At 59.6% G+C, this 13906-nt stretch overlaps 1 protein-coding gene across 2 annotated transcripts in view; it reads left to right on the forward strand.

Annotated features, from left to right (window-relative positions):
• Window positions 1–8351, forward strand: part of LOC133348265 (T-box transcription factor TBX2-like) — a 33213-nt gene extending 24862 nt beyond the window's left edge. For both annotated transcript variants that reach the window (XM_061560985.1, XM_061560984.1), the window contains exons 4-6: window positions 3572–3648; window positions 4121–4266; window positions 5560–8351. In XM_061560985.1, coding sequence (XP_061416969.1) covers window positions 3572–3648; window positions 4121–4266; window positions 5560–6629 — 1293 coding nt within the window. In that variant the 3' untranslated portion in view covers window positions 6630–8351. The remainder of the gene's footprint in view (window positions 1–3571; window positions 3649–4120; window positions 4267–5559) is intronic.
• Window positions 8352–13906: the final 5555 nt, after the last annotated feature.

Raw genomic sequence — 13906 nt, forward strand, 5'->3', positions numbered from 1 at the left:
GCAAGCCCCTATGAAGGCCGGCACGGCACACGAGGGGGTGGGTGGCCAGCACCGCGCTCGGCCAGCCACCTTTGCGTAGTGGCGAGTTTTTTACAAATTGCACCAGGTACTCATTTGAGGCTGAGTCGATCTAGGGGAGGCCCAGGACCGGTTCAAATATTCGTCACTGATGTTGGCTGTGAGCGGGAATGGAACTTGGGTCGCCGGGTTCGCAGCGCAGCGCGCTAACCGCTACACTTCTGCTCCTCACAGACACACGCGCAGAGACACACGCAGAGACACGCAGACGCACACACACACGCAGACACGCGCAGAGACACACGCAGACACACGCAGACACATACGCAGACACACGCAGACGCACGCAGACACGCGTAGACACACACGCAGAGACACACGCAGAGACACACGCAGACACACGCAGACACACGCAGGCACACGCGCAGACACACGCGCAGGCACAGACACACACGCAGGCACACGCAGACACACACGCAGGCACACACGCAGACACACACGCAGACACACGCGCAGACACACGCGCAGACACAAACACGCACACACGCAGACACACACCCAGACACGCGCAGACACACACGCTGGCACACGCGCAGGCACACGCACAGACACACACACGCAGACACACACCCAGACACACGCAGACACACACACGCAGACACACACCCAGACACACGCAGACACACACACGCAGACACACACGCACCCTGCAGTCGAGTCTCTGTGTGCACATATCCGAGACTCGGCACTGTCGCCCTGTGGCTGCTGGCGGCCCTGTAAGGACCCCGAGCTCCCGGGGTCGATTGGTCTCAATCGTAGCGCGGGGTCCACACGATCCATCACCGGTGAACCGAGTAACTCGCCTCCCGCCGGGTGTGACGGTAAAGCCGACAGAGAGTGGGCGAATCCCCCTTTCATACGACAAAGACAAAGATCCCCGTATAGCCATCAACGGAATGTTGGGTCAAGTGCTGTTAGCGAGCACCTATAAAGACCGGGGAGGCACACGACGGGGTGGGTGGCCAGCACCACGCCCGGCCAGCCGCCTTTGTCTCCCTAGTGCTGATATTTTGAACGCCAGACCCAGATGCTATTCTAAGGCTGAGCCGACTTCGGGCAGGCCCACAACCAATAGAAACGCATTTATTGCGTGTCACGAGAGTGGTGGCGCTGTATTTATCGCACTGCGCAGCCTTCCCTGCCATCCAGGTTCAACACCGGGCCATGGACAGACACGACGCACCCAGGGACCAATGGTACCCGAACCCGTCCGAGCTGTCTCTCTCCCTGGCCGATTCAGACTAAAATGAGTAGCTGGCACGGTCTGTGAACATTTGTACTGGGGAGACAAAGACGGTCGTGCGTGGTTCTTTATCTCTCCCTTCCCATGGGGCTTTGATTGGTGCTCGCTAACAGTGCTTGCCCAACAGTGTGTCAGGCTCGAGACATTCTGTACTTGTGTTAGAACGCGTGTGTGTTTGTGAGTGTGATATAGATATACGTGCAGGTATATGTCATTCACGTACACAGTCATTCACGTACACACTCGTGCACACATTCACTCGTGCACACACCACGCGCACACACCCGGGCACACAGTTGCACACACGGACTCTCACACACGCGCACACCATTACAAAGACAAAGATCTCCCGTATAGACGTGACAAACTGTTGGGGCAAGTGCCGTTAGCGAGTACAGTGTCTATGAAGGCCAGAACGGCACACGAGGGGTGGGTGGCCATCGTCACGCACCTTTGTATCCCCAGTGGCGATGTTTACACACCGCACCCGATACTCATTTGCGGCTGAGTCGACCTAAAGGAGACCCACGACCGGTTCGGATAATCGTCACTGGTGTTGGTCGTGAACTCCGGTCGCTGGGTTTCTTAGCGCAGCAGTCCCGCTAACCAATGCGCCACCACTCTCCAAAGACAAAGGTGCCCCATATAGCCTTAAAGGACCGTTGGGGCGAGTGCCGTGAGCGCGCCACCACTGCCCCCGCACATTCACAAAGAGCGCGGAACATCTTCAGGGCTCGGTCTTGAAATCAAACTTGCGAATTGAAGCAATGGGGTGGGGGGGGGGAGAACCTCACCGCATCCACCTCCCACGCTAAGCTAAGTTTTGTTTGGGAGTCGGAAATTCTGCGCAGTTGTAATTTGAGTGAAATCCACGCGCGTCTCGATTACTAATTCCCTCTCTCTCGCCGCGAGCTCCAGAGCGCGCGTGCCGTGTATACTCGCAGTGCACGGTGTGTGCACACGCTTGCTGTGTACACTGACAGCAGTGCGTGTTGTGTGCAAGCTCTCGCCGCGCGTGTGCACACACGCGGCGGGCTACGCGGGAGCGAATTCGCCCCCCGCCACGGACAGTTTCTCGGGGGGGGGGGGGGGGGGGTACGGTCCTCTCGGGGTCCCCTTGGGATCGACGCACGGGCTCGGCAAAGACCCCTCATCCTTGTCTCACGCCTCCCTCCCAGTCCTCTCCCCGACCCCTATCTCCTACCCCGCTCTCACAGCTCTCTCCACTACCCCTCTCCTTAGCCCTGTCCACTACCCCTGTCCCCTACCCCTGTCCCCTACCCCTGTCCCCGTCCTCTCCCCCACGTGTCGCTCCCCGCGTACACTCGCTGAAAGGTGGTGCCGTCTCGCTGTGAGTTACGGGGGGCGGTGGACAGGCCGCAGTGGCGGTGAGGCTGTTGTTGGCTGTTGTTGGCTGTTGTTGGCTGTTGTTGGCTGTTGTTGGCTGTTGTTGTTGTGTGTCGTCGTCACTCGCACTGCAGTGATACAGGTCGCGACATCCGTGGGTCGGGGTGTTCCGCATCTCATGAACTGTGGCCGCGTGTTGTGCGGAGTAGCTCGGACCGTGTTGGCTGTATTCGAGTGGCATTGCAGTGTAGGGTGTTGTGTCCGTGTCACCCGGACCGCACGGGCTGTGCGCTAAGGTTGTTGGATCTCGGGACCAACTCTAAGACTGACAGGGGAATAGACACACGCATTGTAGATGCACACGCATTGTAGATGCACACGCATTGTACACAAGTGTGCACACGCTTGTGCGTGCACAGCAAGTGCGCGCATGCAGCCTGCAACATCGCCATGCACGTACACACACGCGTTACACATCGCACATTGAAACACGCTGACATAACAGTATCCACACGTATACAGAGCTTACACAATACATACATAAACACACACGCACAGAGAAAGAGTGTTAACATAGCACTGCACCCATGTCGCTACAGCGCGTGTACATTGACAAAGACAAAGATGCCCCGGAATATATCCGCACGTGCTGTCGGGGCAAGTGCTGCCAGCGAGCTCCGATGTTCATTGACAAACACACACGTGCATTGTACACTGACACATACGGAGCTTAACACAAGCAGAGACGCACACGCTGTGTACACAAACACACACGCGCACGTACGCATTGCACATGTACACAGTGTTCATTGACACGGGGTAAATATACACACACACCGCCCCACGGTGACCCCCCCCCGCCCTCACGTCCCTCTCCTCTCACCCCACCCCTCCCTCCCCTAGATCACACAGCTGAAGATCGACAACAACCCCTTCGCCAAGGGGTTCCGGGACACGGGCAACGGCCGCCGAGAGAAGAGGTAGAGAGTTCGCACCCGGGCGGTGGTGCGGAGGGCATCGCACCACCACGCACCACCACCACGCACCACTACCACCACGCACCACCACCCCGCACGTGCCCTCGCTCACCCAGCTCTACACACCCCCCGGTGGGAACAAACTCACCCCGCTGCTCACCTGCCCCAGTCCTGATTCTCGTCGCCTCGGGGGTCAATGCCGAGCAAGTGGCGCCACCTGGCGGCGATGACGCGGAACGCCATCAGTGTGACCACCAGGGCCACCTCGCCACTCAGCAGGGTGACCACTCACCAGGGTGACCACTCAGCAGGGCCACCTCGCCACTCGCCAGGGTGACCATTCACGAGAAGCATCAAGCTGACCCCCACGTGCGATGCAGGTGTCTCCGTGTCTCACCATCTGCTGCCCCCCATCTCCTGACCCTGACCCCAACCCCGACTGACCCCCGCCCTCCCCCCCCCGTGCCCCCTGCAGGAAGCAGCTGGCGCTCCACTCGCTGCGCACGTACGAGGAGGCGGAGGGCGAGGAGCGCGACGACGGCGACTCGGACGAGGAGCCCCCCCCGGGCTCCGCCAGCGCCTCGTCCAGACACACTCTCCCTGCCAGCCCGCTCTACTCCGGTACGCACACCCCAAGTACCACCACTCACACCCCACCACCACTCACACCCCACCACCACTCGCGCCCCACCACCGTCACGCACACGGCATCCAGACGACAGACGAATTGCGACGAATCGGCGTCGCGGTTCCACTCGGGAGCGCATTCCTCGTACGTCTCGATTGCACCCGTGGGTTCGTCGCGTCGGCCTCCCGTAGCCCCCCATCTACTGTCATCATCATCATCCTGTTCATCATCGAGAGACCTGGGTCCCTGCACAATCGAGTCGGTGTCTGTGCCGTGAACCTGGAGAATCGGTGCCAGATCGAGGATTCCGTGATGGCCACACGCCACGGCGGCACCGGGCAGCGGGATACTATCGCATCCGATTCTCGCGCGATGGCGGCGGCGATGTAGTCCAGGAGCTCGATGACGTTGTCGAGGTTCTGCTGCTGCTGGCTACGACGAGGGGGCTTCAGCAGAGCGAGAGTTCGTGTCGTTTGGCTGCTCCTCCGTTGAAGGAACGCAGCCTGCAGTGGTTTACTGTGTGGGCCCACAGTGAGGGTGACATGGCCACAATCGCACTACTCCCGTCACTGCGTCTTTAATCTCCCATTCAGTGGGGGGGTGCGTGCTCAGGCCGGGCTGAACCCAGGTACTGAGGTTTAAAGTGCGAGCGGGTGATCGGACGATTGCACCTCCGATTAGCACGGTTGGCTACGTTAGGTGCGAGAGAAGTTCAACATTTATATACGTACATCTGTGCCAACCACTCTGGTGCCGTCTCGCGAAGCGTTTGCAAAGCGGCAGAGCGAGTTTGCGACTCCGCGCACGTGGGAGCAGGGATCCGAGATGGAGGCAGACGTGGGCAATGATGGCCGGCGATGATGGTGATGATGATGGGGGCAATGGCTGTCGCTTTGCCGTGGCCACAATCAGGCGACTGGATTTAGAATCAAAATAATCTCGTCGCTCGCTCCGGCTTTGAGGGAGAGCGTTATTTCGGCTGTGTCGGTTCAACGCAAGCAAAACTACGGCCTGGTTTTGATATTCACAGTAAAATATAAAACGCTACCGCGTGTGCACGTGACATCGGTACACAAACACGCGTGCACATCAACACGAACACGCACGCTGTTTCCTCGGATCGCTGCTCTTTATTTGACGTTTGTGCCGTTGGTGGTGACCCAAGTCGTAGCTCTTGCCAACGAGCCTCCTCTCCCCGGAGTTGGCAAGCGCGGGGTTAACCCAGAGACGTCGTGACACTCCGCGAGCTCAGAGCCGTGCTCTCAAACTCTCTTCTCGCGTCGCAGAGCGGAGCCGCGACGACCGCGAGCAGCGAGGAGGCCGCGGCGGCGGCGGCGAGGACCGCGGCCTCGACCTCTCGGCCAAGGAGCTGCGCTCCCCGGGAGACCGCGCGGCCGCCGCGGCCGCCTTCTCCGCCTCGTCCTCCTCCTCCTCGTCTCGCACCCCGGAGCGCGATGCCCCGCGTCACCCGGCGCGCTCCTCCTCGTGCCCCTCGGAGGCGTCGCGCCACCCCGAGCACAACGGCGCCGACAAGCACCACGACCCGGCGGGCAAGGCCCGCGACGGGGCCTCCGCGCGCGGCGGCGGCAAGGAGAGCTTCGCCCCGCTCACCGTGCAGACGGACGGGCCGCACGCGCACGTCGCGTCGGGAGCGCTGCACAACCTCGGCTTCCCGGGCCTGCACGGGCAGCCCTTCTTCGCGCCCATCAACGGGAGCCACCCGCTCTTCCTGCACCCCGGCCAGATGGCCATGGCCTCGGGCGCCTTCCCGGGCCTGAGCGCCGGCATGGGGCCCCTGCTGGCCTCCATGTCGGGCGTGCTGGGCGGCGCGGACGCGGCGGGCGCCCCGCACGGCGTCCCCGCCTCGTCGGCCGCGCTGCACTTCCCGGGACTGCCCCACCACCTGCTCGCGTCGCAGGGCCTGCCCGTGTCGGCCTTCGGCAGCCTCTTCCCCTACCACTACACCTACATGGCGGCCGCCGCGGCCGCGGCGGCGGCCGGGGCGGGCAGCCCCGCGCACCGGCACCCGCTGTTCGGCCGCCAGCACCTGCGCTTCAGCCCCTACTCGCTGCCCCTGTCCACGCCCCCGGCCCCCGGCGGCCCGGGCCTCCTGGCCGCGGGGGCGGCGGCCGCGGCTCCGCCCCCGCCGCCCGCGGCGCCGCCGTCCGGGGCGGCCGAGGCCGCGTCCGGCGTCGAGGGGAAACTTGGGGGGGCCGCGTCGCCCGCCCCCCCGAGGAGCCACGGCGCCAGCCCCGAGCGAGAGGGCAAGAGCGAGCTGCGGAGCATCCAGCGGCTCGTGAGCGGCCTGGAGGGCGGCAAGCGGGGCGCGTCTCCCGGCAGGGGCAGCCCGTCCTAGTCCGCTGCCTGCCGCTCCGCCCCCCGAGCCTGCCGCTGCCCACGCGCGGGAGGGTGGGGGGGGGCAGCCGACCGACAAACACGAAGGCGTTCCGGCGCGCGCGCTCGCTGTGACGCCGGGGGTGACGCGAGCACGTACGCACCGATGCCGACACACACGCACGCACGCGCACCCTTCATGCCGACAGGATCCGCCTACGCTCGGGCGGCGACGCGGCCCGGCGGCGGCGGCCGCCCCGATTAATACCGCGGTGGTGCGCATTGGCCGTGACAACACCACGTGTCGTCTGCTTCGCTGCGGACGTTAAAGATCCCGTGACGTCATTAGCAGGGTCCAAGTTGGAAAATATTGCTCGAGTGGGATTGGACGCCGCAAAATCGTGGCAGCAGACTGGGGCCCAAAGTCTCGCTGGCAATTGAGACTCTGTACTGGCCTCCTGAGTGCACACCTGGCCACACACACACACAGAATCAACTTGGACTTGAAACGCTGATGGCGACACATTCTAGACAGACACTGACACGAGTGCGCATGCACACGCTGGGACACACGGAGATGCTCACACACGCGCACACACGCGCACACACGCCTTTGTGCCGATCCTCCACAACACAGACACAACTCCCATGTGTGTAGCAGAGTGGCGGCTGAAATGCGCCATGTCACACACAGACACTTTCATCACCACGTTGAGTGCACACGCAGTGTACACACAGTGAGGATACTCACACAGTACACACAGCCGTGGGTACACAGTGGACCGAGTACTCGTGCCGAGTCCACGACTCAACCACTGATACTTGGGCCAGACTGTGCAGCCCGGCCACGTGATCGCAACGAGAGGGAGAGCCACTGGGGGGGGGGGGGGGGGGCCCATCCCCTCGGGCCCCCCCTCATTGCCCCCCACCCCAACACTACAGAGGAACCACGTAGTGACCGGAGGAGCTGCGGACTGACTGCCCCTCTCCCCGTGGAGGGGGGCGGGGGGGAGAGCCCCCCTGGCCCTGTGGGCAACTCCCGGTGAGATGGGGGGGGGGAGAGCCCCCCTCCCCCTCCTCACCTGCCCCCCACCTCTTTCAGCTGTGACATAGTGTAGCGTCCATGTCATGTTCCATGTAATTCCAATATGATATTAACACGAGTAATTATAATTATAATGATGATAATACAAACCATAACATTAATACAATGATGATGATGATGGTAATGATGATAAGTGAAGGTAATCGCAGCTATTTATGTAATTATTCGGCCAATACTGTGTAAATATCACGACCACACCGTCGCTCTCATCATCGGTTGCGTAGCCTGTTCCACAGAGTTCATCATAATTTATTGCACATTCTGTAAATATTCACGTGTACAGTCGGGGGGCTAACCCGTGCACCCCCCCACCACCATTGCCCCCCCCCCCCATCGTTCCCCGCACCCCCCCTCGCTCCCCCACACCCCGCCCCCCCCTCCTGCTGCAGCTGCGGCGCTTCCCCAGCTCCCTGCACCCGCCTGCCTTACCCCCCCCCCTTGCAATCCGCCCCCCACCCCCAAGCTGCCACCCTTGACCCCCACCCCTCATCTCGTGGGCTGGTGGTGGGGGGGCGAATTGAGGTGGAAAGCTGCGCCCGTCGAGGCGCTGGCTGCGTGGTTGGTTTGGGGGGAGGGGCCACCCCCCTCCGGGGGGGGGGGGGGGCTCGTGTTTCTGTCTCGTGATGCTCTTTGTACCCCCCCCCCCCCCACACGCGCCGTGTGCAGCCCCGTGAAGGTGCGTCCCGTGACCCCCCCCCCCATCCTCCCACGCGACCGAGCGACCCCCTCCCCCCCGCCCCTAAATGTTAATCATTGAAATAAACATGACGTCATTTAATCATTGAAATAAACATGACGTCATTTAACCCGCGCTGTTCTGAGCCACCCCTCCCCCCCGCCCTGTGTGTGTATGGGGCGGCGGGGGGGGGGGGTCCCCTAATGGACGCTGCCGGGCCCCCGATCTTGGCACGGGGGTGCGGAGCGCGATCCGCGCAGCCGATGAGCACGGTCGGTTACGTACGGTGCGAAAGAAATTCAACATCCACGCACATACGATCGCGTCACTGCTGCCCAATCCCCCCCTCTCCGCCTGCCCGCTCCCCGTTGGACCCCGCGCATCACCCGGGTCCCTCCCGGGGGGGTCCCCTTGACTCCAGCAGACCCCCAGGGGACCCCTCCTAAACGGGGACTCCCTTTGATTAACGCGATTCCAACGCGCGGCGGCGGGAGACCCCCGATGCCTCGTGGGGTTAGCGGAGTGGGAACTGCGGGGATGCTGAGTCGATGTGACAGGGGGTTGTGTGCTGTGCGGGGTGTGTGTGTGTGGTGTAAGAAGGGTGTATGTGTGTGCTGTGCGGGATGTGTGTGTGTGCTGTGTGTGCTGTGCGGGGTGTGCTGTGGGGGGGTGTGTGGTGTAAGAAGGGTGTGTGTGCTGTGTGTGCTGTGCGGAGTGTGCTGTGGGTATGTGTGTATGCTGTGTGGGGTGTGTGTGTGTTGGGCGGGGTGTGCTGTGTGTGGGTGTGCTGTGTGGGGTGTGTGTGTGCTGTTAGAAGGGTGTGTGTGTGCTCTGGGTGTGTGTGCTGTGTGTGTGTGTGTTGTGCGGGGTGTGTGTGTGTGCTGTGCGGGGTGTGTGTGTGATGTACGGGGTGTGTGCTGTGGGGTGTGTGTGTGTGCTGTTAGAAGGGTGTGTGTGTGCTGTGGGCGTGTGTGTGCTGTGTGTGTGCGGGGTGTGTGTGTTGTGCGGGGTGTGTGTGTGCTGTGCGGGGTGTGTGTGTGTGCTGTGCGGGGTGTCTGCTTTGGGGTGTGTGTGTGGTGTAAGAAGGGTGTGTGTGTTGTAAGAAGGGTGTGTGTGTTGTGCGGGGTGTGTGTGCTGTTAGAAGGATGTGTGCGTGTTGTGCGGGGTGTGTGTGTGCTGTTAGAAGGATGTGTGGGTGTTGTGCGGGGTGTGTGCGTGTTGTGCGGGGTGTGTGTGTGCTGTTAGAAGGATGTGTGGGTGTTGTGCGGGGTGTGTGTGTGCTGTGCGGGGTGTGTGTGTGTGCTGTGCGGGGTGTCTGCTTTGGGGTGTGTGTGTGTGGTGTAAGAAGGGTGTGTGTGTTGTAAGAAGGGTGTGTGTGTTGTGCGGGGTGTGTGTGCTGTTAGAAGGATGTGTGCGTGTTGTGCGGGGTGTGTGTGTGCTGTTAGAAGGATGTGTGGGTGTTGTGCGGGGTGTGTGCGTGTTGTGCGGGGTGTGTGTGCTGTTAGAAGGATGTGTGGGTGTTGTGCGGGGTGTGTGCGTGTTGTGCGGGGTGTGTGTGTGCTGTTAGAAGGATGTGTGCGTGTTGTGCGGGGTGTGTGCGTGTTGTGCGGGGTGTGTGTGTGCTGTTAGAAGGATGTGTGGGTGTTGTGCGGGGTGTGTGCGTGTTGTGCGGGGTGTGTGTGCTGTGCGGGGGAGCTACTTGAGCCTCTGTTTAATTTCCTGTTCCCCCCACCCCCCTAATCCCCCCCCCCCTCGTGTCGCTGGCACCGGAGCCGAAGCGACCGCTTGGAGGAGCGCGGATTATGCGTTCATTGGAAGCAAAGACAAAGATTCCCTGTACAGCCTCTAACAGACTGTTGGGGCAAGTGCTGTTAGCGAGTAACACCTATGAAGGCCGGCCCGGCACACAAGCGCTTGGGTGGCCTACATCACGCCCGGCTACCTTTGTTTCCCCAGTGCTAATGTTGTTTAATACACACTGCATCGGGTATTCATTTGAGGCTGAGTCGATCTAAGGGAGGCCCAGGTCCGGTTAAAATATTCGCCACTATTATTATTGGTCGTGAGCGGGAATCGAGTAGGGGCGCTGGGTTACGCACAGTGAATGTTTATATATATATACACGTGAATACATGCACAGTGAATGTTTAATCATATATACACACGTGGATACAAGCACAGTGAATGTGTGTATATACACACGTGGATACATGCACAGTGAATGTGTGTATATACACACGTGTACACATGCACAGTGAATGTGTATATATACACACGTGGATACATGCACAGTGAATGTGTGTATATACACACGTGTATACATGCACAGTGAATGTGTATATACACACGTGGATACATGCACAGTGAATGTGTGTATATACACACGTGGATACATGCACAGTGAATGTGTGTATATATACGTGTATACATGCACAGTGAATGTGTGTATATACACACGTGGATACATGCACAGTGAATGTGTGTATACACACGTGTATATATGCACAGTGAATGTGTATATACACACACGTGTATACATGCACAGTGAATGTGTATATACACACACGTGTATACATGCACAGTGAATGTGTATATACACACACGTGGATACATGCACAGTGAATGTGTGTATATACACACGTGTATACATGCACAGTGAATGTGTGTATACACACACGTGTATACATGCACAGTGATTGTGTGTATACACACACGTGTATACATGCACAGTGAATGTGTATATATAAACAGGTACACACGTGGATAGGTGCGCACACAACAACCACCGTTCACCACAAAGTGGCGGTGACGTGACCAGGGCACGTGTACCAGGCTAGGTGCACTTTGAAGCCACACGAAGTGTCGAGGGTCTGCTGGCAGGTCACGGAACAGCTCCGGGTGCCATGGGATGACTGGCAGACACCCCACCTGTGCACCCCACTGCCCCAACGGTTTATCCACCAGGCGCTCTGCTCGTTGTTGTGAGCTTCGCTCCTCTGCCCTCCGTTGTTGCTGGAGGCCAACTGCCTCCCACTCCACCCAAACGCGTGTGCAGACAACCATACCAGCAGCATACACGACGGTATAGGCGATCTTAAATGACCGATGTGAATTTTAATGATGCGATCAAAGGGCTAGAGAGCTGAAGCATGGCACTAATATAGTCGAGGATATATTTACATTCATCATCAGCAGCAGCAGCAGCCATGTTCAATCCACTGCCAAGCGCCACCACCTCTCACGACCCGGCGATTTAGCGATCCATCGCTCCATCTCCGCTGTGGCCGGCCTCTCGGACGCGTTCCACTCCTTGACTGCCGCTCCGTGACGACTCTCGACCATCGTCCATCACGGTCGCCTCCTGTGGCCGTGACGCGTCCTGCCCAGGCCCCGCCCACTCCTCTCGGCAGTCTGGGGGGCGATGCCGCGGCGTGCGTTCTCGAGCCGCCGTGTTCCCGTCTCTCCCCGTCTCTCGGTGCGATCCCAAGCGAGCGTCTCTCCACGCTTCTTCGCGCACTCTCCAGCCCGTGTTGCGTCTTCGTCGTGAAAGACCACGGCGAGTGCGATCTCTTAGCTCGGCTCGTGGCTCCCGTGTCCTTCCAGCCGGAGCGAAGTCAACGCGTCTCACCCCCTTCGCGCACGGGACCCCCGAAATGAGGGCATGGAGTTGGAATCGAACTCAGGCTCGTGACGCAGCGCGCTAACGACAGCGCCACCGCTCGCCACGCGCACGGACGCGGTACACGACGCTCGCTCCGTTCATCAGCAACACGGCCTCATCACAGGAACATACATATACACAAGTACTGACGTTTCGGGAAATAGTCCTTATTGATGGTAGAGAGAGGATGACTGTTATTAGAAACGTCACACGATTACATATTTTACTTTGTTGCATTTCAGCAGTGTTTATGAATGCTACGAATTTATTTATGCGTGTGGACAACTGCCCACGCACTGTTTATGCAGTTTCCATGAATATCGTGTCCACTCGCCTGCCGGCACGGCTCACGAGGGGGTGGGTGACCAACACCACACCCGGGCGACTTCGTCTCCCAGTGAGGATGTTAGCACACCGCGCCAGACGCGGATTTGAGGCCAAATCGACCTACGGAAGGCCCAGGACCTATTTAAATAATCGCCACTGTTGGTGGTGGTCGGAGGGAATTGAACTCTGGTCCCGGGTTCGTAGCGGTGTGCGATAACCGCTGCGCCACCGCTCCCCAGATACATAGACATATACACAAACACGTACATACACATATACGTACCGCTAAGGCCCACACATCGGAAACACACAGGTACACATATACACAAATACATACATGTACGAAAACATGTACACTTACAAAGTAAAGAATCCCCCGTATAGCCGAATTAGATCGCATGGGATAAGTCCGGTAATTAGCGAGCACCTATTAAGGCGCACGAGGGGGCGCGGGGCGGTGCCAAGCGCGCCCGCGGTGCTCTGTGTATAAATCAGCACCGGGGAGACAAAGGCGGCCTGGCAGGCGGGTCGTGTGCACGTCAAACAAAAGCAAAGATCCCCCGTACAGCCTTTAGCAGATGAGTGAGGCAAGAGCTATTAGTGAGCACCTATGAAGTCTCACACGAGGAGGGGGGGGGGGGGTGGCCGTCTTCGTCTCCCTCGTGGTCCTGTGTACGCGCCACCCCAGGTACTCAGTTGAAGCCGGCTCGACCTGTGAGAGGCCCGGGACCGGTTAAGGTCATCGTCACCACGCGGTGTTGACCGCGAGTGGGAATCAAAGACGGCTTACCGGGTGCGTAGCGCAGTGCGCTCACCGCTGCGCCACCGCTCCCCACACACGCACACGCGGCCGCTGATTGTGATCAACGCGCCCGGTACGAGGATCATCGATGGATTATTTGGGGCGTGGGGGCGCGATCGCTACCCCCGTGATGAGGCGGGGGGGGGGGGGGTATCACCACCATCACCACCCCCATCACCATCATCATCACCACCATCACCACCACCATCACCACCACTATCACCACCACCATCATCACCAGCAGTCCCCCCCCCGCCCCCTGGACCTCCCGAGGGGAGACGCGGGGCCGAGGGCGCGCACCTCCGCGGCCATTTCCTCCGTGCACAGTTTACACAGCACCACAACAACAGCCAATAACAATAACAACAGCCAATAACAACAACAGCCAATAACAACAACAGCCAACAACAACAGCCAGACAAGGCTCGCCTCGGATCGTCATCTCTGCAGCCTGATTATGGCTCACGCATCATTAAGAGGCCGTCGTTCAGAGCAACGGGCCTGGTGCAGCATTGAAGATTCGTCATTTTGCCTGTGCACCACCACCACGTGTCATGTTAGTTACATTCTATTAGCTCGGTATTATGACGTGGTGGTCGGGAAATGGTGGTGATGGTGCTGGTGGAAATGATGATGGTGGTGGTGATGGTAGTGATTATGGTGGTGCTGGTAGTAATGGTGGTGGTGGTGATGATAGTGGTGCTGGTAGTGATGATGGAGGTGGTGGT

This window comes from Lethenteron reissneri, chromosome 27, assembly GCF_015708825.2.
Source record: "Lethenteron reissneri isolate LAM-NWPU_2019-01 chromosome 27, ASM1570882v1, whole genome shotgun sequence".
Taxonomy (NCBI): domain Eukaryota; kingdom Metazoa; phylum Chordata; class Hyperoartia; order Petromyzontiformes; family Petromyzontidae; genus Lethenteron; species Lethenteron reissneri.